Here is a 25211-nt window from a genome sequence, read left to right as displayed (position 1 = left end):
CCAGAGAATGAGGCTATGGACACCTATATAGAAGAGGCCCTCAACATGGGATTCATCTGTCCATCCATGTCACCGGCTGCATAGATTACCGACCCCTCAATGGCCTTACCATCAATAATCGCTTCCCTCTTCCTTTGATTCCGGCCGCACTAGAACAAGTTGGACAGGCTACCATCTACTCTAAACTGGACCTACTCAGTGCTTACAACCTGGTCCGTATCTGAAGTGGGGATGAGTGGAAGACGGTGTTCATCACCGCTAGGGGTCACTACGAATACCTGGTTATGCCCTTCGGTCTCACCAATGCTCCTGCAGTCTTCCAGTCCTTCTTGAATGAAGTTTTCCAGGACATGATCAACCAGTTCCTCATCGTGTGCATTGACGATATCTTGATCTAGTCTCCCTCCATTGCAGAACATGTACAGCATGTGCAACAGGTCCTCCAACGGCTACAGAACCACCCTCTTTATGTCAAAGCTGAGAAGAGCGCATTTCACGTCACTACGGTAATCTTCCTAGGTTTCGTGTTGACACCAGGAGGGGCCAACATGGACGAATGCAAAGTCACGGCTGTGCTTAACTGGCCCAAACCTACCACCGTAAAGTAATTACAATGTTTCCTAGGATTTTCCAACTACTACCGCCAGTTCATCCAAAACTGCAGCAGCACAACCGCTCCCCTCTCAGCTCTCACCAGTCAAAAAACCCATACCCTCCAATGGACCGACACCGCCCTTACTGCATTTCAGACCTTGAAATGCCTCTTCACCTCTACACCCATCCATAGGCAGCCAGATCCTACCCTTCCTTTTGTTCTGGAGGTTGATGCATCCGAGGTCAGCGTAGGAGCGTTTCCCTCTCAGCGTGTATGGACACCTCCCAAATTACACTCATGTGGCTTCTTTTTCAAGAAACTGGCACCCTAAGAGGAACTATGATGTTGTGAACTGAGATCACCTCGTCATTAAGCTGGCTATCAATGAGTGACGCCACTGGTTAGAGGGAGCTTATCACCCATTTATTGTTCTTACCGACTACCTCAATTTGGAGTACTTAAGAAGTGCTAAGAGGCTCAACCCCAGACAGGCTCGCTGGGCACTCTTCTTCACCCAATTGAACTTCAACTGCACCGTCACCTATCTGCCTGGCAAGAAAAATCTATTTAACTACCCTTTCTCTATTCCAGCTCCCGATCCCAACCTGCCTCCGTCTTGTGTCGTGGGACCCATACAGAGGGAAATCCAATCAGCCGTCCAAGAGGCCCTACACCACAACCCAGCACCTCCCGACACCCCTGCAGGCAAGACCTATGTTCCGGCGTCCATCAGGCTCCAACTAATGCAGTGGTGCCATACCTCGCTGAGTTCTGGCAATCCCAGGATCACCCGATCCACGGAGCTACTGACACGCAAGTTCTGGTGGTCATCCCTAACAGCAGACGTCCGAGATTACGTTCTTTCCTGTCACATCTGTGCATGGGCGAAGAGCCCTCGCCAACTATCTACCGGTAAGCTCGAGCCGTTACCTACACCACACAGACCATGGTCCCACATTGCCATGGATTTCCTCACTGATCTACCAGACTTCGGGCTTCATTACTATTTTAGCTGTAATGGACCGGTTCTCCACGATATGCCGCCTCATCCACCTACTTTAGCTGTACAGGCAGGGAATCGGATTTCCTGTTATCAACCTATTGCTTGATCTCCCGGACAACGTTACTAGCCTTTTCCCTGCCTGTACTGTTGCTTTTTGGATCCCGTGTATGACCTTCTGCCTGCCCCTGGACCCAGCTACCTGCCTCCTCCTGTGGTCCTTAACCAATAAACACCTGCTGTGCCCTGTGCTTGAAATCAGCTCTCAGTCTCCCATTGTGTTCATGACATGATTCTGCAGTTTGATTGGAGTCCACCTGTGGTAAATTCAATTAATTGGATTTCGGAGAAAAAACCAAGCCATGAGGTTGAAGGAATTGTCCATAGAGCTCCGAGACTGGATTTTGTCAAGGCAAAGTCCTGGGGAAGGTTGACAAAAACATTCCGCAGCATTGAAAGTCCCCAAGAACACAGTGGCCATCCACCATCCATAAATGGAAGAAGTTTGGAACCACCAAGACTCTTCCTAGAGTTGACCTCTGGCCAAATTGAGCAATCGGGGGGAAGGGCCTTGGTCAGGGGGGTGACCAAGAACCCAATGGTCACTTTGACAGAGCTCTACAGTTCCTCTGTGGAGATAGGAGAACCTTCCAGAAGGACAACCATCTCTGCAGCACTCCACCAATCAGGCCTGTATGGTGGAGTTGCCAGATGGAAGCCACTCCTCAGTAAAAGGCACTTGGAGTTTTCCAAAAAGTACGTACAGATTCTCAGACCTTTGGCCTGAATTCCAAGCGTGACGTCTGGAGGAAACCAGGCACCATCTATGGTGAATCATGGTGGTGGCAGCATCATGCTGTGGGGATGTTTTTCAGTGGCAGGGACTGGGAGACTAGTCAGGATCGAAGTACAGAGAGAGTGCTCAGGACCTTAGACTGGGGTTAAGGTACAGCTTTCAACAGGACAACGACCCTAAGCACATAGCCAAGACAATGCAGGAGTGACTTCGGGACAAGTCTCTGAATGTCCTTGAGTGGCCCAGCCAGAACTCGGACTTAAACCTTAATGAATATCTCTTGAGAGACCTGAAAATTGCTGTGCAGCAGCGACAATCCCCATCCAGCCTGACAGAGTTTGAGAGGATCTTCAGAGAGGAATGGGAGAAACTCCCCAAATACAGGTGCACCAAGCTTGTAGCATCATACCCAAGAAAACTCGAGGCTGCAACAACTGCCAAAAGTGCTTCAACAAAGTACTGAAGAAAGGATCTGAATACTTATGTAAATGTGTTATTTCAGTTTTTTTATTTTTTCTAAATTTGCAGAAATTTCTAAAACGTTTTTTTACTTAATCCTTATGGGATATTGTGTGTAGATAGATGAGGAAAAATGTATCAATTTTAGAATGAGGCTGTAACGTAACAAAAAAAGTCAAGGGGTCTGAATACTTTCCATAGGCACTGTATACACTACATGACCAAAAGTATGTTGACACCTGCTTGTCGCACATCTCATTCCAAAATCATGGGCATTAATATGGAGTTGGTCCCCCCTTTACTGATTTTGGGCAATTAGGCCTGGCGCACAGTCGGTGTTCCAAATCTTTCCAAAGGTGTTCGATGGGGTTGAGGTCAGGGATCTGTGCAGTCAAGTTCTTCCACATAGATTTTGGCAAAGCTTTTCTATATGCACTTCACTTTGTGCACGGGGTCTTGCTGAAACAGGAAAGGGCCTTTCCCAAACTGTTGCCACAAACTTTTAAGCACAGAATAATCTAGAATGTCATTGTATGCTGTAGAGTTCAGATTTCCTTTCTTGAACTAAGGGGCCTAGCCCAAACAATGAAAAACAGCCTCAGACCATTTTTCCTTCTCCACCAAACATTAGACTTGGCACTATGCACTGGGGCAGGTAGCTCCTGGAATCCGCCAAACCCAGATTTGTCCTGTGGGAATGTTAGATGGTGAAGCGTGATTCATCATTCCAGAAAATGTGTTTCCAATGCTCTGGAGTCCAATGGTGGTGAGCTTTACACCACTCCAGCCTACGCTTGGCTTGCTGATGGTGATCTTGGGCATGTGTGCACCTGCTCAGCCATGGAAACCCATTTCATGAAGCTCCCCACTTACAGTTATTGTGCTGATGTTGCTTCCAGAGATAGTTTGGAACTTGTTAGTAAGTGTTGCAACCAAGGATAGAGGATGTTTAAGTGCTACGAGCTTCAGCACTAGGTGGTCCCGTTTTGTGAGCTTGTGTGGCTTAACACTTCATTGGCTGAGCCATTGTTTCTCCTAGACGTTTCCACTTCAAAACAACAGCACTTACAGTTGACCGGGGCAGCTCTAGCAGGACAGAAATTTGACAAAATGACTTGTCCTATGACAGTGACACATTGAAAGTCACTGATCTCTTAAGTAAGCCCATTCTACTGCCAATGTTTGTCTATTGAGATTGCTTGGCTGTGTGCTCGATTTTATACACCTGTCAGCAACGGGTGTGGCTGAAATAGCCGAATCCACTAATTTAAAGGGGTATCCACATACTTTTGTATATACAGCAACAATTAAATGTTTGGACACATCTTCTTTATTTTTACTATTTTCTACATTGTAGAATAATAGTGAAGACATCAACACTATGAAATATCACATATGGAATCTTGTAGCAACCAAAAATGTGTTAAACAAATAAATATATTTGAGATTCTTCAATGTAGCCTCCATTTAACTTGATGACAGCTTTGCACACTCTTGGCATTCTCTCAACCAGCTTCATGAGGTAGTCACCTGGAATGGATTTCAATTAACAGGTATGCCTTGTTAAACTTCTTAGGGTTGAAATCCCGTTAACCGGATCGATATGACAACAGCCAATGAAAGTGCAGGACGCCAAATTCAAAACAACATAAATCTCAAAATTAAAATTCCTCAAACATACAAGTATCTTATACCATTTTAAAGGTAATCTTGTTGTTAATCCCACCACAGTGTCCGATTTCAAATAGGCTTTACAGGGAAAGCACCACAAACGATTATGTTAGGTCAGTGCCACGTCACAAAAACACACGAGTGGAATCAGAAAAATCAGAAAAAGAGAGAGTATTAATCACTAACCTTTGATCTTTATCAGATGACACTCATAGGACTTCATGTTACACAATACATGTATGTTGTGTTCAATAAAATTAATATTTATATCAAAAAATCTCAGTATACATTGGCACGTTATGTTCAGTAGTTCCAAAAACATCTGGTGATTTTGCAGAAATACTCAATTTACAGAAATACTCATTATAAATGTTGATGAAAATACAAGTGTTATGCAGCGATTTAAAGATATACTTCTCCTTAATGCAACCGCTATGTCAGATTTCAAAAAAGCTTTACGGAAAAAGCAAACCATGCAATAATCTGAGTACGGTGCTCAGACAACAAATACATATATCTGCCATGTTTGAGTCAGCAGAAGTCAGAAATAACATTATAAATATTCACTTACCTTTTGATGATTTTCATCAGAATGCACTCCCAGGAATCCCAGTTCCACAATAAATGTTTGTATTATTCGTTGATGTCCATCATTTATGTTCAAATAGCTACTTTTGTTAGCGCGTTTGGTAAACAAATCAAAACTCACGACGCGCGAGACCAGACAACTAGTTGCAGACGAAATGTCAAAAAGTTCCGTTACAGTCCATAGAAACTTGTCAAACGAAGTATAGAATCAATCTTTAGGATGTTTTTTAACATAAAACTTCAATAATATTCCAACCGGAGAATTCCTTTGTCTTCAGAAAAGCAAAGGAACGGGAGCTACCTCTCATGTGAATGCGTGTGACCAGCGCATGACTGCTGGCAGACCTCTGACTCAATCCCCTCTCATTCAGCCCCCCTTCATAGTAGAAGCCTCAAACAAGTTTCTAAAGACGGTTGACATCTAGTAGAAGCCTTAGGAAGTGCAACATGACCAATATCCCACTGTATCTTCAATAGGGGCTGAGTTGAATATCGACCAACCTCAGATTTCCTACTCCCTGGTTGGATTTTTTTCTTAGGTTTTTGCCTGCCATATGAGTTATGTTATACTCACAGACATCATTCAAACAGTTTTAGAAACTTCAGAGTGTGTTCTATTCAATAATATGAATAGTATGCATATATTAGCAAATGGTACTGAGGAGCAGGAAGTTTACTCTGGGCACCTTATTCATCCAAGCTACTCCATACTGCCCTCAGCCATAAGACGTTAAAAAGTGAATTTGTGGAATTTATATCCTTCTGAATGTGCTTGAGCCACTCAGTTGAGTTGTGAGAAGGTAGGGTTGGTATACAGATGATAGCCCTATTTGGTAAAATACCAATTCCATATTACGGCAAGAACAGCTCAAAAAAGCAAAGAAAAACAATAGTTCATCATTACTTTAAGACATGAAGGTCAGTCAATACAGGACATTTCAAGAAGTTTTAAAGTTTCTTCAAGTGCAGTCACAAAAAACAATCAAGCGGTATGATGAAACTGGCTCTCATGAGGACCGTCACAGGACAGGAATACCCAGAGTTACCTCTGCTGCAGGGGATAATTTCATTAGTGTGACCAGCCTCAGAAATGACAGCCCAAATAAATGCTTCACAGAGTTCAAGTAACTGACACATCTCAACATCAACTGTTCAAAGGAGATTGCGTGAATCAGGCCTTCATGGCTGAATTGCTGCAAAGAAACCACTACTGAAAGACACAAATAATAAGAAGAGACTTGCTTGGGCCAGGAAACACAATCAATGGACATAAGACCAGTGGGAATCTGTCCTTTGGTCTGATGAGTCCAAATTTGAGATTTTTGGTTCCAACCGCCATGGCTTTGTGAGATGCGGTGTAGGTGAACAGATGATCTCCGCATGTGTGGTTCCCACCGTCAGACATGGAGGAGGAGTTATGGTGTGCGCTTAGTGGGACTAGCATTTGTTTTTCAACAGGACAACAACCCAACACACCTCCAGGCTGTGGAATGACTATTTAACCAAGAAGGAGAGTGATGGAGTGCTGCATCAGATGACCTGACCTCCACAATCAACCGACCTCAACTCAATTACGATAGTTCGGGATGTGTTGGACTGCAGAGTGAAGAAAAAACAGCCAAGAAGTGTTCTGCATATGTGGGAACTCCTTCAAGACTGTTGGAAAATAATTCCAAGTGAAGCTGGTTGAGAGAATGTCAAGAGTGTACAAAGCTGTCATCAAGGCAAAGAGTGGCTACTATAAAGAATCTGAAATATATTTCGACTTGTTTAACAATTTTTTACTATGTGATTCCATATGTGTTATTTCATAGTTTTGACGTCTACACTATTATTTTACAATGTAGAAAATAGTAAAAAATAAAGAAAAAGCCTTGAATGAGTAATTGTGTCCAAACCTTTGACTGGTACTGTAAGTATGCTGACCATTTACGCAATACTTTGTTGAAGCACCTTTGGCAGCGATTACAGCCTTGAGTCTTCTTGGGTATGGCGCTACAAGCTTAGCACACCTGTATTTGGCGAGTTTCTCCAATTATTCTCTGCAGATCCTCTCAAGCTCTGTCATGTTGGATAGGGAGCATCGCTGCACAGCTATTTTCACGTCTCTCCAGATATGTTAGATCGGGTTCAAGTCTGGGCTCAGGCTGGGCCACTCAAGGACATTCAGAGACTTGTCCCGAAGCCAGTCCTGCATTGTCTTGGCTGTGTGCTTAAGGTCATTGTCCTGTTGCAAGGTGAATCTTCGCCCCAGTCTGAGGTCCTGGGCGATCTAGAGCAGGTTTTCATCAAGGATCTCTCTGTTCTTAACTCCGTTCATCTTTCCCTTGATCTTGACTAGTCTCCTAGTCCCTGCCACTGAAAAACTTCCCCACAGCATGATGCTGCTGCCACCATGCTTCACTGCAGGGATGGTGCCAGGTTTCCTCCAGACGTGATGCTTGGTATTCAGGCCAGAGTTCAATCTTGGTTTCATCAGATAATCTTCCTTCTCATGGTCTGAGAGTCTTTACGTGCCTTTTGGAAAACTCCAAGCGGGCTGTCATGTGCCTTTTACTGAGGAGTGGCTTCCGTCTTGCCACTCTACCAAAAAAAAGGCTTGATTTGTTGGAGTGCTGCAGAGATGGCTGTGCTTCTGGTTCTCCCATCTCCACAGAGGAACTCTGGAGCTCTGTCAAAGTGACCATCGGATTCTTGGTCACATCCCTGACCAAGGCCCTTCTCCCTCGATTGCTCAGTATGGCCCGAGCGGCCAGCTCTAGGAAGGGTCTTGGTGGTTCCAAACTTGTTCCACTTAAGAATGATGGAGGCCACTGTATTCTTGGGGACCTTCAATGTTGCAGAAATTTTTTAGTATCCTTCCCCAGATCTGCGCCTCGACATAATCCTGTCTCTGAGTTCTACGGACAATTTCTTTGACTTCCTGGCTTGGTTTTTGATCTGACATGCATTGTTAACTGTGGGACCTTATTTACTGTAGACAGGTGTGTGCATTTCCAAATCATGTCCAATCAAAAGAATTTACCACAAGTGGTCTCCAATCAAGGTGTAGAAACATCTCAAGGATGATCAATGGAAACAGGATGCACCTGAGCAACATTTTGAGCATCATAGCAAAAGGTCTAAATACTTATGTAAATAAGGTATTTCTGAGTTTAAAAAAATCTGTTTTCGCTTCATCATTATGGGGTATTGTGTGTACATTGATGAAGAGAAATCCATTTTGAAGGCTGTAACGTATTAAAATGTTGAATAAGTAAAGGGGAGTGAATACTCCCTCGACTGTTATAATCAGTGACATAAAATGCAATTACAATTAGCTTTTTGCTTTAGCTCCATCTGCACAAGACAGAGAAGATCTAGGCTCACGTGAGGAAGTAAGCCGTCTGGCATGAGAGACTCGTTGGGAGGGAGACTAGAGCAGACCCCGGAAGTTCTGACTGAATGATATTTGAGCGCCTCAGGACGGTCCACTTACTTTCTGCTGTGGAATCCTGCGATTTCATTGGGGGTAGTTCCCCCGCATAGCAGCCAAAACAATCCAAGCAATGTTTGTACGGCTGTGCACCCTGCTGCTGTTGCTAGCAGAGTCACTGAGTGGTAGAGTAGTAAGTAACTGAACACGGCTTGTTTTGAACAATATACTTTTCAAACAGAAATATGTGCATTCAGTACCACATTTATGTGCATTTAAAACATAATCTATGAATGATATAATACTGTACATCAAGGGTTGGATCCATTTCAGGGAACAGAATCAAAATACAGAAAATAACAAAATGATTTGTGGAACAGAACCCGAACTGAAAGTGATCCATTCTGTTCCGGGAACAGAACTGTTCTTTTAAAAGCATGTGAACCAGTTAATATCGCTACTTTTACATTCCAGACATTCTTTTCCAGTTCCACAAAAATCGCAACAATGCATCTATGCAAAGCCCTCACTCTGTCATTCAGAAACGTATACCAGCATCTGCTTGTCAGCCCGAAAATGTTGTGCCAGTGGGTGTGTGTGTGTTTGTGTAAGCTACCTCCCCCTCCCCTCTGAAGCACAGCCTCCTGACAATGTTACAAGCCTAATTCATAAATTAGGGAGATGTTTAATTAGAGAAGAATGGATTGACTTTTTCAATGCTAATTAAGGATACTATAGTTATCATGTTTCGCATTGGATTTCTTAACCACGATACAAAAAGGTAAGACGTGTTTTGAATTCTAGTGCTGCTCTACACACAAAAGCCTGTTAGTTAGCTAGCTAACGTTTGCTCTTGTCCAATGGTAAACCAACTCGGAAGTTCAAAGATTTGAAAAGTTCCTCAATAGAAGCTGCTCCGCCATAGGTATAATTCTGTGGGCCAAATTCAGACAATGCATGTCATAACATGATGCCCTGCGCTTCAAAGCAAGCTTTCTCCATCCTCTCTCGTTCTCTCCTCACCCTCAAAATGTGAGTTGCATCTCACGCTCTACACTGTGACTGACAGCACAGTGTGTGTGTTTTTCTTTCATTGTGATTAAACCATGCTGTTATTGCAAAATACAATTTGCTCTTAATGACTTCTCTATACAGATTAAATCACTTACCCGCTACAGAGCAAGCTGCTCTATCAGCACTGATTGGTGGAGTAAATTAATGTTGAGCTAAATTGTAAAAAATACACTACCGGTCAAAGGTTTTTAGAACATCTACTCATTGCAGTCGCAATAAAACATCAAGCGCTATTATGAAAATGGCTCTCATGAGGACCACCACAGGAATGGAAGACCCAGAGTTACCTCTGCTGCAGAGGATAAGTTCATTAGAGAACAGCCTCAGGTGGAAATGTGTCCTTTTGGTCTGGAGTCCAAATTGGAGATTTTTGGTTCCAACCGCCGTATCTTTGTGAGACTCTGTGTTGGTGAACGGATGTGTATTTCCCACCGTGAAGCATGGAGGAGGAGTTATGGTGTGGGGGTGCTTTGCTGGTGACACTGTCTGTGATTTGGATACTTTGAAGAATAGAACATATATTTTGATTAGTTTAACATTTTTTTTGGTTACGATTCCATATGTATTATTTCATAGTTTTAATGTCTTCACTGTTATTCTACAATGTAGTAAATTGTACAAATAAAGAAAAACCCTTGAATGAGTAGGTGTTCTAAAACTTTGGACCGGTAGTGTGTATATATATACTTCAGAGGTTTAAAAAGGAACAGAAAGGAACAATTTAAACCGGTACTGTTTCTGGTTCGAACCGGTTCATAACTTTATTTTGCAGTGGAATGGAACAAAAAAAAGAATGCTTCTATTCAGAACCAAACTATTGGGGAAAAAAATGATGTTCCAACCCCTGCTGTATACATCACTTCCTGGATCCTGGATGACTCAACATAAGTAATGAGAACAGGATGTCTGCAAGCTGCAGCAGTCCGTGGCCACTGACAACACACCCCACCAGCCCTACCACCCACCCACCCTCACACTCAACCCCTCATCGCCTACCCTAGGAGGTACACACACACACACACACACACACACACACACACACACACACACACACACACACACACACACACACACACACACACACACACACACACACACACACACACACACACACACACACACACACACACACACACACACACACACACACACACACACACACACACAACCTCCTTACCCTAGGAGGAACACTCCCCCTCCCCTCCCCTCCCTCTCCGACTCCCCAGCCCTTCCTTTGCCTTTTACTGTGACCGTGGTGAGATAAAGGCACGGGCTGGACTTTGATGTCAGACGTTATTAGCTGTCAGGGAACCTGCATCTTTCACTAGCATTGCAGGGGCCCTCGCCCACTCTCACATGTAGGGAATAGTGAGGTATGTTGAGCCATTTTTTTTACATTAAGCATCACTCTGTCAATGCAAAAATAGTATTATTTCTAATAAAGATATCTACATTTATTTTTTGGGGATGTTGTCTATACCTGGAAATAATCAGAGTTCTTATAAACATAATAGTGTTGAAAACACACCTTAGAACATAGAAAGCACAAGGTAAGTTGAGCCGTAACAACCCAACTGACCTTACAACTATGCTGGCTGTGTTGACTCAGCAAACAGAGGGAAGCATAGAGCAACAGAATAAAGTTCACTTTCACTGTTTCAAAATAGTTCCGAAAGGTTTTGATCAAACACACTCTGTTAAAAGAACTAGTGTCATCTTGTTTCAAACATGTGAATCTTATTGGCTGCTCAAACAGAACTCACAATGATAAAAACTGAACCATATACAGTACTTTATTCTAGTAAAATGGCTTATGGAACCATTATTATAACTATTATATTTCAGTACAGTCTATCTATATGTATGTTTTGGTCATGTAATGTACTTCTACTTATGACAGACTTTGAGATGTATGCATGTTATTTGTCACTGTGGAATTAAATCGGTCCTTGATGTAGCTAGCCATGTGGTAAAGCAAACATCTTCAGACAAGAGAACAGATTGGCAATCTTGTCACAATGTCAAAGGTCTCCCTCCTGTGATTTCCAATGACTGCTAAATAAATCTTGAGCTCTAATTGCAAACACCCTTATGAGTCAACGCTTAAAGTACTCCAATACTGCCTGGGGACTCCCATAAGCATTATTTTCTAGCGAGCAGCAACAAATGAAACATTTACATTTTTTCCCAGCGTGCAGCCAGGCTTGGCGTTTCCTGTGTTTAAGAGCCAAGACGCTGGCCTCGGGGGAGGCCTCCCCTTCAGACAAATGCACCCCTCCGAGAGGGAGAGGCTGAATGGTGGCTATGAAACTCATTTGTTCCTCCAATAATGAGGAATGACTTAGAACCCCCCCCCCCCCCCACATCCCCATCCTTCCATCACCACTCCTGTCATGGCAACGGGGACGTTTCCATGGTGATCCCCCCCCTCCTCTCCTCTTCTCGCTTCCTCCTCTCACCTGAACGCCTCGCGGAGTGCCCCTCGTTCGCTCAAAGTCGTGTGCTTGATATCGTCGAAGTTGTTCTCCAACTTGACGCAGCTCTGGAGAGAGAGAGAGAGAGAGAGAGAGAGAGAGAGAGAGAGAGAGAGAGAGAGAGAGAGAGAGAGAGAGAGAGAGAGAGAGAGAGAGAGAGAGAGAGAGAGAGAGAGAGAGAGAGATTCTATATTAAATACTGTAGCATGATGAGATGACGAGTCCATCCTTTGAAACAGAGCCATGAAAATACTATAACAGCTGAATACATTCTAAAATAATACATCACCATAGAGATTAACTACGATTTATATATATGACCTTTTAGGAGAATTAGACCACTGAGTAATGCACTATAGCTACAGACCTCTTATGAATTACACGCATTTCACTGCACTGCCATTAACATTTGCTAACCATGTGTATGTGACAAATCAAATGTGATTTGATTTGATTTAAATTCCCTGTTTCAAATAAGGAGGATTAATTTGTGCTATTTAACATGGTAACGCGACACGGTTTACATTATCTGGGGGGATTTTTTATTGAGATCCATTTTATAACGTATACAAAGTCCACCATATGCCGTTTCCTTCATCCAATAGCCTAATACAGTTCAGGCCCAGACTCAGTTCATTGACGTAATCCTCTTGATGATGCACAATGGGAGAAAAGACTTGAGATAGAAAACATTCAAGTAAATACAGCCATCACAATAGGCCCATTTTTGATTAAAGAGCAGGGAGAAGTTTGTGTAGGGAGTGGAGAGGAGTTGCATAGGGAGTGAGGTAGGAGACTTTATAAAGCTAATGCATATATCATTTTCTTCCTCCTGCCTCCTACCATTAAAAACACCGGAGGCACTCAGGTAATCAATATGCACAATGCCTAGTGAAAGTCTACACACCCCTTACACAGTCTTCACATTTTGCTGCCTTAAATCTAAACAGGGATCAAATTACACCCCCCCCCTAATGATCAACACAACCTACTCCACATTCTCAAAGTAAAATATGTTATACAAAAAAAAATATATATATATATATAAACATATATATATATATATATCTCTTGATTGCGCACGTCTTGTGAATAATTTGGAATAATATTCTACCGACTTTGCAACTCTTAGCGCAACATAAGGTATTCAGGCCCCTGGACTTTTTCCACATTTTATTACGTTACAGCCTTGTTCTAAAATCTATTAAATAACAAAATATCTGTCTACACAAGATACCCCATAATACCAAAGTGAAAACACGTTTTTAGAAAATGTTGGAAATGTATTACAAATAAAAAACAGAAATACCTTATTTCCATAAGCATTCAGACAATTTGCTATGAGACTTGAAATTGAGCTCAGGTGCATCCTGTTTCCATTGATCATCCTTGAGATGTTTCTACAACTTTTTGGAGTCCACCTGTGGTAAATTAAATTGATTGGACATGATTTGGAAAGGCTCACACCTGTCTATATAAGGTCCCACAGTTGACAGTGCATGTCAGAGCAAAAACCAAGTTTGAAGGAATTTTCCGTAGAGCTCCGAGACCGGATTGTATCGAGCCACAGATCTGGGGAAGGGTACCAATCAATTTCTGCAGGGTTGAAATTGGCCTCCATCATCCATTCTTCTTAAATGGAAGAAGTTTGGATCAACCAAGACCCTTCCTAGAGCTGGCAGCCTGTCCAAACTGAGCAATCAAGGGAAGAAGGGCCTTTTTCAGGGAGATGACAGGGTCACTCTGACTGAGCTCCAGAGTTCCTCTGTGGAGATGGGAGAACCTTTCAGGACAACCATCAATCAGGCCTTTATGGTAGAGTGACCAGACGGAAGCCACTCCTCAGTGAAAGGCACATGACAGCCCGCTTGGAATTTGCCAAGAGGCACCTAAAAGACTCAGACCATGAGAAACAAGATTCTCTGGTCGGATGAAACCAAGATTGAACTCTTTGGCCTGAATGCCAAGCGTCACGTCTGGAGGAAACCTGCCAACATCCATGCATGAAGCATGGTGGCAGCAGCATCATGCTGTGGGGATGTTTTTCAGTGGCAGGGACTGGGAGACTATTCAGGATCAAGGGAAATAATAACGGAGCAAAGTACAGAGATTGATGAAAACCTGCTACAGAGCACTCAGAACCTCAGACTGGGGCAAAGTTTCACCTTCCAACAGGCCAATGACCCTAAGCACAAAGCCAAGACAACGCAGGACTGGCTTCGAGACAGGTCTCTGAATGTTCTTGTGTGGCCCAGCCAGAGCCGGGACCGATCAAACATCTCTGGAGAGACCGAAAATAGCTGTGAAGCAACGCTCCCCATCCAACCTGACAGAGCTTGAAAGGATCTGCAGAGAGGAATTATAGAAATTCCCCAAATACAGGTGTGCCAAGCTTGTAGTGTCATACCCAAGAAGACTCGAGGCTGTAATCACTGCCAAAGGTGCTTCAATAAGGTACTAAGTAAAGGGTCTGAATACTTATGTAAATGTTATATTTCAGTTAAAATGTTTGTAGAAATGTGCAAAATTTTAGGTTGCTGGTTGATGAGGGGAAAAAAACCTGATTTAATCCATTTTAGAAGGTTGTAACATAACAAATGGTGGAAAAAGTAATGGGGTCTGAATACTTTCCAAATGCACTGTTCGTCCATTGTTTTTGTCAAAATTGCTCAAGCTCAGTAAATTTGGTTGGGAATCATTAAATGGACAGCTATATTCAAACATTGTCTCTGGGTTACACTCTGTGTTGTGTTGTATTGGATTTGACCCGAATCTGTAGTTTCTAAATCAGAACAAAAAGTGAATATTTCTGCTGTGTTGTCTTGTCGTATTACTTAACGTTCTTGATGCAAACAGAATGGAAGATTTAGTGATTTAAAAAAAAAACACAGGCTTCCATATTTTCACTTTGTCATATAGGCCAGTCATGTAGAGTGAATACAATATTGTTGATCCATTTGTAATTCAAAGTATTGTGGTGGCAGCATCATGTTATGAGTCTGCTTGTCACCAGCAGGGACTGAGGAGTTTGTTAGGAGCAAAATAAATATGAAAGGAGCAAAGTCATCTGAAGACCTAACCCTGGGATAGAATTTTTTTTTTTTTCTGCGGGACAATTACACACATTTGAATGGCAAAGAGGTGTGGAGTATTTCTGAATGGTCCAGACTCCGCCCTGACTTAAATCTGCAAACAAGGTTTGAATATTGCTGTCCATCAATGATTCCCAACCAACTGAGCTTGAGGAATTCTGATAAAAACAATGGATATACAGCGAGGTCTGACATTATTGACAACCTTGATAAAGATGAGTGAAAATGATCGTTCAAATACTGAGCTGTATTGTATGCAAAAAATGAAAGTGGAATTCAAATGAAATGTTATGTCACATGCCCTAACCCTTAACCATCAATGCAGTTTTTTAAAGAAAAATAAGAGTGAAGACAAGTATTTACTAAATAAACTAAATAAAAAAATTAAAGAGCAACAATAAAATAACAATAACGAGGCTATGTACAGGGAGTACCGAGTCAATGTGCGGGGTTACAGGTTAGTTACAGGTAATTGAGGTAATATGTACATATAGGTAAGGGTAAAGTGACGATCAAATCAAATTTTATTTGTCACACGCGCCAAACACAATAGGTGGAGTAGACCTTACCGTGAAATGCTTACTGACGAGCCTTTAACCAACAATGCAGTTCAAGAAATAGAGTTAAGAAACTATTTACTAAATACTAAAATTATATTATTTTATACTAATACAATTGCTTGGAGAAAGATACTTTGGTTAACAAGTAATATAATATTTTTTTGCAAAAAGGTAGCTGTCAAAATGATTGACACCCCTGTTTTCAATACCTTTTTTAACTCACCTTGCGAGGGTAATGGAACTGAGCCTTTTTCTGAAATGTTATATGAGATTGGAGAACACATTGGGAGGGATCTTAGAACTGTCCTCCTAACAGAATCCTTCCAGATCCTTGAAATCCTTTGTCTGCTCTTATGTACTTCCCTCTTCAATTCAAACCACAGGTTTTCAATGGATTTCACTAACCTGAGAACGAGATTGCCATTGCAAAATGTTGATTTTTGTGACCAATTAAACATTTCTTTGTGGATTTTGATGTGTTCTTGGGGTGATTGTGTTGCTGGAAGATCCACTCCTGGCAGAGGCAACTAGGTTTTTGGCTAACATATCCTGGTACTGGGTAAAGATCATGATGTCGTTGACCTCAGCAAAGGCCCCAGGACCAGTGGAAGGATATTAGCCCCATAACATCAAAGCTCCACCACCATATTTTATAGTATATATGGGGTTCTTTTCTGCTCAAGCATTCTCTTTTCGACTCCAAACCCACCACTACTGTGTGTGGCCAAAGAGCTCTATTTTCATGTCGTCCAACAAATGTAAATGGCTGGAGTTTGCTAAACGGCGTTGACACTTGGATATGAACCGGACCTCTGGTCAGATGACATGAAAATAGAGCTCACTATGTTGCTCTAAGATTCGTTTTTTTGGATGGTATTGTTTTTTTTGGATGATATTTCAAATGATTCACAGCTGTATTGGCTGCCAAAGGTGCTTCACCAAGTATAAACTCAAGGCTGTGAAGACATACGCAAATCAATACATCCTCATTTAGTATTTGTAAAGCGATAGGAAAATGTTCTATAATTGTTCTTTCACTTTGAAAATGTGGAGTAGGTTGTGTAGATCGATAGGGGAATTTTTTTAAATGTTAGATTTAATTTTATAGCAGAGAAATGTGAAGACTGTGCAAGGGGTGTGTAGACTTTCACTAGCGACTGTACTTTTAAATGCATGCACGTTTTCTTTCCTACCCCACATTCAAAGTGTAATATATTGAGCTTTGTCGTGGTGCTGCTAGGAATAACATTAAAAGCTGCGTTAACAGTACTTCAATTGTGACTATTATATTATGTTTGTGCTTTAGGATGAACTAATAATAACGTGTTTGGAAGAATCAACACCAAAACACTCCATGTGTTCCCATTCAAACATCTTGCTGTTCTCGCTCCCTCGTTTCCTTCCCTCAGGGAACCCATATTAGTCTGCATATTGTAATCAGCTCTTTTGGAGGGTCCTGCTATTGCTGTGCTATCCTGTTATGGTAGGTGGAGATTTTCTTCCCATGTGCAATTACCTTTCCCCCCCCAATCAACCTTGCCCTCTGACCTCTTGGATAACACAATGAATACTCTTGCCAGTCTGCCTTAATAGAATTAGCCCTTACAAAACCAACACCGCTGTGACATCTCGCCCGGGGGGTTACAAAGAGGCACAAGCTTTTCATTAAAAAAAACCTTGCCAATGCCAATTTAACATGTTGAGAGTGAAGTGCGGTGGACAGCTGAAAAGGCTGTAATGTTTATGATTTAGGACTTGATTCTGTAAAGTCTAACATGTTAGCCAAGCTCATTTGTGCTATACAATACAATATACTGTAATTACATTTCCAATTACAACCGCCAGCACAGGTCGCCACTGGGATAACCAATGACATTTTCACTGAAATTACCAGTGTTGCATTTATAGTCTGCAAAGGATTTGTCTAATCCAACATCTAGAGACCCTATTATTAATAATTAGACAAAATGCTTAGTGTTGGGAATTGCCGACATAATATAAGCATCTTATTAATATGGGTTCTATGGAAACGAGATTGTTCTATTTATTAGAACAATTGCCACACGGCAGAGGGGAAAAGCATAAAAAATGTGAATTTGAAAATGGTTTTGAGCCTTGACTGAGGCTGGAGCTATGAGACGATAAGCAGAGGAAATGTGCAATATTTAACCGATTTAGGGCAGCAGCTGCTGGGTATGGTCTTTCTGATTCATGTCCCATTAAAGCTGATACTTCAGGCTGTTGATAGGCACTCCAAAATATTTCAATGAGGACTGAAGAGGGAAGCGTGACATTAAGAATGATTGGGATATGAATGTAACTACATCAGCGGATCAGGGCTTTTTTTCTCACTAACTGACCTCTCCAGAAAAAACTTTGGGCCCTAGTTATTTTTCCTGGGCCTACAGTTTTTCTGGGGTGGGTCACAGGGTCAGGACAAATGTCTGGCCCTAGAGATGAACATGGAGCATAATGAAAAACTGTTTGTATAGAGGAAGGAAAGATGTCAGACTTACATCACAGCTCTTCTCTGGGTTTCTCTTCCAGTGTTTCCTTTCTGTCTTCTTGGCGCCCGTTGAGTGGATGGCAGCGTGGGTCTGCACCCTCGGGTTCAGAGACAGGATACTCTGTGGCACATTGAACATGGCTCATTAACACAGGGCGGCTTATTGACCCAACACACTATTGTGAAATAGACCATTTGTGTCTGATTCACAATAAGCTGTGAGAGTGGGTTGCAAACACCACAAAGGTCTCAGTCTTGAGTGGGTTTGAGAGTAGTACATGTGAGGAAATGCAGGTTATATTGGAAGAAACGGAGACGTAAAAAGGAGTGAGCATTGAGGCACATAGGAATTGTTTTTAGGTCGAATCGTTAATGGTAAGAAGGATTTTTTTTGTGTGTGTTTTAGTAAAGCATATGTTTACCTTTAGGCTACATGTTTATATGGAGAGAAAATGTCAATTTCTACACTAAAAAATAATCATAAAGTAAATCATTTTAAAATGTAGCCTGTGACACTTTGCTTCTTGAAGGTCCAATATCTTGAAAACTTGACTGCTGACATGCAAAATATTATGGGACTGTATCAACAGTGGACTAATACAAAAATGCTCAAAGATAGTTCTTGAATGGCTTTTCCCTTTAAACACTGATTTTGCTAAAACACCATCGGATTGTAATATCAACCTGTATTAATTACACAATACATTCATCTAATCCATAATTTACAAGCAGGCAAATGCACGGTGAAACAAGACCCACATTGAGGCTGAGTACTAGATTCTCATCCTGTGAGGTATCGTTCTCTGACACCCATTGCCCATTGATTCACGGTTGCCAGTCAAATGATCATGGTATGAGCAAGTCTTTCAAGATGGACACAAATGTAGAGCAGGGTCCTCTGTTCAGATGGCAAACAATTAACAGCCAAGCTAACTGAGGGAGTGGAGGGAAGTGGGGGGCATAAACAGAAAAGGAAACAGCTATCACTGGCACACTAATACTCATTTCATGCTCTTTGTAGGGTGAAGGGGAACCATGTCTGCATTAGTTTCAGTACACACGACTAGCACAATCAGATAAAGGGAAGAACAGAAAGGCCAAGCGCAAATTGAAATGAGCCACTTTTGGTCCTGGTGCTGAACTGAGACTTGAAGGCAGCTTGTGAGGCGGGTGCCAGCCGGATAATACCATTAAAGCTTGAAACACAAAGCAAGCAGATCCAAGATGTCATTCAACAGAGACCCGCATACCAATGAACACGGATGAAAGCCCTACAGCTCTTAGTACGTTTATAAGTAGAGTGTAAATTGTGGTACGCTGTTATCAAATGATTCAGAAATAACTTTTTTGTCTTGTCAATGTTTGAATGTTTTTCAGGTCATGACACAAACAACAACAATGAAACGGGGCTGCTATCTGCAGGTTATTTTCTTCCGTAGGTTTCAGTGGGGGAATGAACAGGTCAGCCAAACCTGAAGCAACAATTTGCACTTCAGTGAGAAACTGAAGTGAATCTATTATTAAAACCACTATCAATGTATGTAAGGGACGTATAGAGAGTACACGCTGTATTCAGCCTATGGCACAGTGCCTGTTGTGTGGAAACAGTTGTATTATTTTGAGATGCGGAGATGCATTTGTTGTATTCTTTATCAGACTTTGCCTATGATTCAAGTTTCATTCATTTCTATAGTTAGGCTACACCCTAAAAACACCAGAAAATGAACCAAGCACAGTTCTGAAAATAGCTTTCATTAATATTATATGATATTGATAACAGCCCTCTATTTTATTAAAGAGTAAGACTACATTATCAAACAAATAATTTGGGGATGTGCCTTACTATGCCTTTAGGGTAGAGAAAACCATTCCCGCAGGAGGAATCCAGATACAATTTTAAACACAATTATATTCTCCTTTCCTCGCAGTGGAGGCTGACTTTATCAGTCTCCACTGATCACACCCGGCACCCACATCACTAATTCCACAGAGTCAGTAAAATCACAATCACACACTGCAGAAATTAGGAAGCGATGTCAGCCGTTTAGCAGTGGCATTCAAACTCTGGACTGCTGATGCTATGTTTCGGCCATTGAGCGGCTTGAAGCCACCAATCGGCCATATTGGCACTCCACAATAGGAGCAGTCCTCCATAGGAATGAATGGAATTCTACAGTGTTTCAAATAAATGCTTCAAGGACAAAATTATATGTATTTAAGTCATTTTTTGTTATTGTAGTGGGAACAGTAACATTAACATTATCTCAGAATGCCATTTCGCATCGATTGTATAATAATGCTAAAATATATGCATCTGGAACTTGTCTTTCAGCATCAGTAGAACACGCCTGACGCTCCTCCACCAGTCATACCCAAGGAGAACGGTCTAATGCCTCCCATCAAAAAGAGAGCTGGCCCATGCAAGCAAAGGCAGCAGCGCAGTCATCAATGACAGTACATTCACCAACTACGAAATTGGGGAAATACGTGTGCACCTGAATTGCGATAACTGCAGTGGCCAAAACAATAACAAGTTTGTGCTCTGGTATTGTGCCTGGCGGACAATGCACAAGCTCCACCACAATCTTGACCTTCACTTCCCGATCACAGGCCACACCAAGTTTGTGCTTCGGCCTCAAAAAGCAGCGCTTCAGAAAGACCAGAGTGAACACTGTCTGAGATTGCTGGTGTTGCGAAGGACAGCACTGTGACAGGGGTCAACATCCCACAGCTGGTTAGACTGGAGGATGGTACGGTGCTGGTGGAAAGCTACGGCTGGCAACAACACTCCGTACTTCAGGCCGCTGCCACAGATCAAGCAGTACCAGCACTTCAGGTGAAAATCATTTTCATTGCATTGCATGGGGTTATTCTTCTTATCTAAACTTGTGAGGTGAATTGATGTTGTGCAGGGTTGTAATGCCATCTGATTTGTTGTTGTTGTTATTCCCTGTTTTACAGCTTTGTAGCCTGGTGTTGTCGCCAAGGAGATTTCGGACTGTCGGGACCAGGTTTCAGCTGCTGCGCAACGCTGACATCCTTCCTCCCACAGATGTTCTACCTGTACAAGCACGACCTGAACTGGACACAGCGAGACAAACTTATATTTGAGAAGATCAGAGAGTTTTGCAACTAAGTCAAGGGCAGGACAGAAACAGGCTCTCCGAATATAGATTCCCTTGTTCGTTCGTGGTTCGGACGGACCAGTCATCAGCACTATTTGCAGTGCCTCTATTCAAATGACTCTCTCCTAACACGTAAGTTGCTGCTACACATTTTTTTGTTATCCTGCTGCTCAGCCACTTTACCCCTGATTTTATGCATATACAGTAACTACATCGTCCATCACTGATATCGTTATTGATATTGTTCTTGTACATACAGTATATTTGATTTTGACATGATCTATTTCTGATATTGCTATTATGCAAGTAGCCATTTGGCTGTACCGTTTAAACCTTCTGTAGAGACCCATCCACTTAGCAAGACTTATAAATATAAAATGAATATTGATATGTGTGGACGTAACATGATTTTGTGACATACCACAACAATATCAAGTGTCCACTACATAAATATATGGTGCATCCACATAAATATATGGTGCATCCACATAAATCATCCACATAAATATATGGTGCATCCACATAAATATATGGTGCATCCAAAAATATATGGTGCATCCACATAAATATATGGTGCATCCACATAAATATATGTGCATCCACATAAATATATGGTGCATCCACATAAATATATGGTGCATCCACATAAATATATGGTGCATCCACATAAATATATGGTGCATCCACATAAATATATGGTGCATCCACATAAATATATGGTGCATCCACATAAATATATGGTGAATCCACATAAATATATGGTGCATCCACATAAATATATGGTGCATCCACATAAATATATGGTGCATCCACATAAATATATGGTGCATCCACATAAATATATGGTGAATCCACATAAATATATGGTGCATCCACATAATTATATGGTGCATGCATTTGTTTATGTACTTTCAACTCAGGTTGCATGGCCTTAACTTATGTATGGAATACTATGTGATAAGTGCGTGTGTAACAGTATATAAAGTATACTAATGCACTGGTGTGAAGGCATTTGGGCAGTGGTCAAATACTTTAAAGTACTACTTAAGTTTTTTTGGGGGGAGGGGTATCTGTTCATTACTATTTATATTTTTGGCAACTTTTACTTTTACTTCACTACATTCCGAAAGAAAATAATGTACTACTTTTTACTCCATACAATTTCCCTGACACCCAAAAGGACTTGTTACATGTTGACAGGAAAATTGTCCAATTCACACACTTGTCAAGAGAACATCCCTACTGCATCTGATCTGGCAGACTCACTAAACACAAATGCTTAGTTTGTAAATTATGCCTGAGTGTTGGAGTGTGCCCCTGGCTATCAGTCAATAAAAAAAGAGAGAAAATAATTGTGCCGTCTCGTTTAATCTAAGGAATTTGAAATGATTTATACTTTTACTCAAGTATGACAATTTAGTACTTTTTAAACCACTGGATGTGGCTGGGGGTTACAGCATTTCTTTCACATGACCCATCAATTTAGACAAGTGTGTCTAGGTAAGTGTTATCTAATATTTATAAAATATTTTTTTCTGAACACTTTCTGTTTACCTGGAATTTTTCTTTATTATAGGCTACTACCACTTTTAGTCTTAATCTTCACTATAATACTCGTTGTTTAGCACATGACCTCATGTGAATCTTTATTAAAGAGATGGGTGAGGCTGGCTTAAGAGGGTGTGAACAATGCAGAATGGCTGTAGACAAAGGAGAGCTCTCCAGTAGGTACAGTGCCTTGCGAAAGTATTCGGCCCCCTTGAACTTTGCGACCTTTTGCCACATTTCAGGCTTCAAACATAAAGATATAAAACTGTATTTTTTTGTGAAGAATCAACAACAAGTGGGACACAATCATGAAGTGGAACGACATTTATTGGATATTTCAAACTTTTTTAACAAATCAAAAACTGAAAAATTGGGCGTGCAAAATTATTCAGCCCTTTTACTTTCAGTGCAGCAAACTCTCTCCAGAAGATCAGTGAGGATCTCTGAATGATCCAATGTTGACCTAAATGACTAATGATGATAAATACAATCCACCTGTGTGTAATCAAGTCTCCCTATAAATGCACCTGCACTGTGATAGTCTCAGAGGTCCGTTAAAAGCGCAGAGAGCATCATGAAGAACAAGGAACACACCAGGCAGGTCCAAGATACTGTTGTGAAGAAGTTTAAAGCCGGATTTGGATACAAAAATATTTCCCAAGCTTTAAACATCCCAAGGAGCACTGTGCAAGCGAGTATCAGACCACTGCAAATCTACCAAGACCTGGCCGTCCCTCTAAACTTTCAGCTCATACAAGGAGATGACTGATCAGAGATGCAGCCAAGAGGCCCATGATCACTCTGGATGAACTGCAGAGATCTACAGCTGAGGTGGGAGACTCTGTCCATAGGACAACAATCAGTCGTATATTGCACAAATCTGGCCTTTATGGAAGAGTGGCAAGAAGAAAGCCATTTCTTAAAGATATCCATAAAAAGTGTAATTTAATGTTTGCCACAAGCCACCTGGGAGACACACCAAACATGTGGAAGAAGGTGCTCTGGTCAGATGAAACCAAAATTGAACTTTTTGGCAACAATGCAAAACGTTATGTTTGGCGTAAAAGCAACACAGCACATCACCCTGAACACACCATTCCCACTGTCAAACATGGTGGTGGCAGCATCATGGTTTGGGCCTGATTTTCTTCAGCAGGGACAGGGAAGATTGTTAAAATTGATGGGAAGATGGATGGAGCCAAATACAGGACCATTCTGGAAGAAAACCTGATGGAGTCTGCAAAAGATCTGAGACTGGGACGGAGATTTGTCTTCCAACAAGACAATGATCCAAAACATAAAGCAAAATCTACAATGGAATGGTTCAAAAATAAACATATCCAGGTGTTAGAATGGCTAAGTCAAAGTCCAGACCTGAATCCAATCGAGAATCTGTGGAATGAACTGAAAACTGCTGTTCACAAATGCTCTCCATCCAACCTCACTGAGTTCGAGCAAGGAGGAATGGGAAAAAAATTCAGTCTCTCGATATGCAAAACTGATAGAGTCATACCCCAAGCGACTTACAGCTGTAATCGCAGCAAAAGGTGGCGCTACAAAGTATTAACTTAAGGGGGCTGAATAATTTTGCACGCCCAATTTTTCAGTTTTTGATTTGTTAAAAAAGTTTGAAATATCCAATAAATGTCGTTCCACTTCATGATTGTGTCCCACTTGTTGTTGATTCTTCACAAAAAAATACATTTTTATTTCTTTATGTTTGAAGCCTGAAATGTGGCAAAAGGTTGCAAAGTTCAAGGGGGCCGAATACTTTCGCAAGGCACTGTACCAAAAATATTCAAATGCCCTTTTCTCAAAGGTGAGTTGACAACTGTATCAACTTTCAGAGCAGAATTACTTTTCCATTGTTCCTCAAAAATGGTGTGTATGATATACCATTTTGTCTGAGTCTCTATTTGTATCCAATGTCAAATATTTTGCTACATAAGACTGTATCCAGTTGGTGATTCACATATATAGTGCCAGTCAAAGGTTTGGACACACCTACTCATTCAAGGGTTTTTCTTATTTAAAAAAACATTGTAGAATAATAGTGAAGACATCAAAACTACGAAACACCACAAATGGAATAAGTTACTATACAAAAAAGTGCTAAACAAAAGAAAATATTTTCAATTTGAGATTCTTCAAAGTAGCCACCCTTTGCCTTGATGACAGCTTTGCACACTCTTGGTATTCTCTCAACCAGCTTCATGAGTCTTGAACAGTCTTCATTCACTCTGGGGTCAAACTCATCCCAAACCATCTCAATTGGGTTGAGGTTGGGTGTTTGTGGAGGCCAGGTCAT

General features: G+C 41.5%; 1 protein-coding gene across 1 annotated transcript in view; it reads right to left on the bottom strand.

Moving 5' to 3' along the window:
* Positions 1–25211, bottom strand: part of LOC124009398 (dihydropyrimidine dehydrogenase [NADP(+)]) — a 144237-nt gene that overhangs the window by 114022 nt on the left and 5004 nt on the right. The window contains exons 2-3 of the mRNA XM_046321200.1: positions 18241–18351; positions 12058–12140 (exon numbers count right to left, since the gene is read on the bottom strand). Coding sequence (XP_046177156.1) covers positions 12058–12140; positions 18241–18351 — 194 coding nt within the window. The remainder of the gene's footprint in view (positions 1–12057; positions 12141–18240; positions 18352–25211) is intronic.

Source organism: Oncorhynchus gorbuscha, linkage group LG22 (genome assembly GCF_021184085.1).
Source record: "Oncorhynchus gorbuscha isolate QuinsamMale2020 ecotype Even-year linkage group LG22, OgorEven_v1.0, whole genome shotgun sequence".
Classification (NCBI taxonomy): Eukaryota; Metazoa; Chordata; class Actinopteri; order Salmoniformes; family Salmonidae; genus Oncorhynchus; species Oncorhynchus gorbuscha.
Note: the sequence above shows the minus strand (reverse complement) of the source record. Positions and strands in the feature narration are given on the sequence as shown.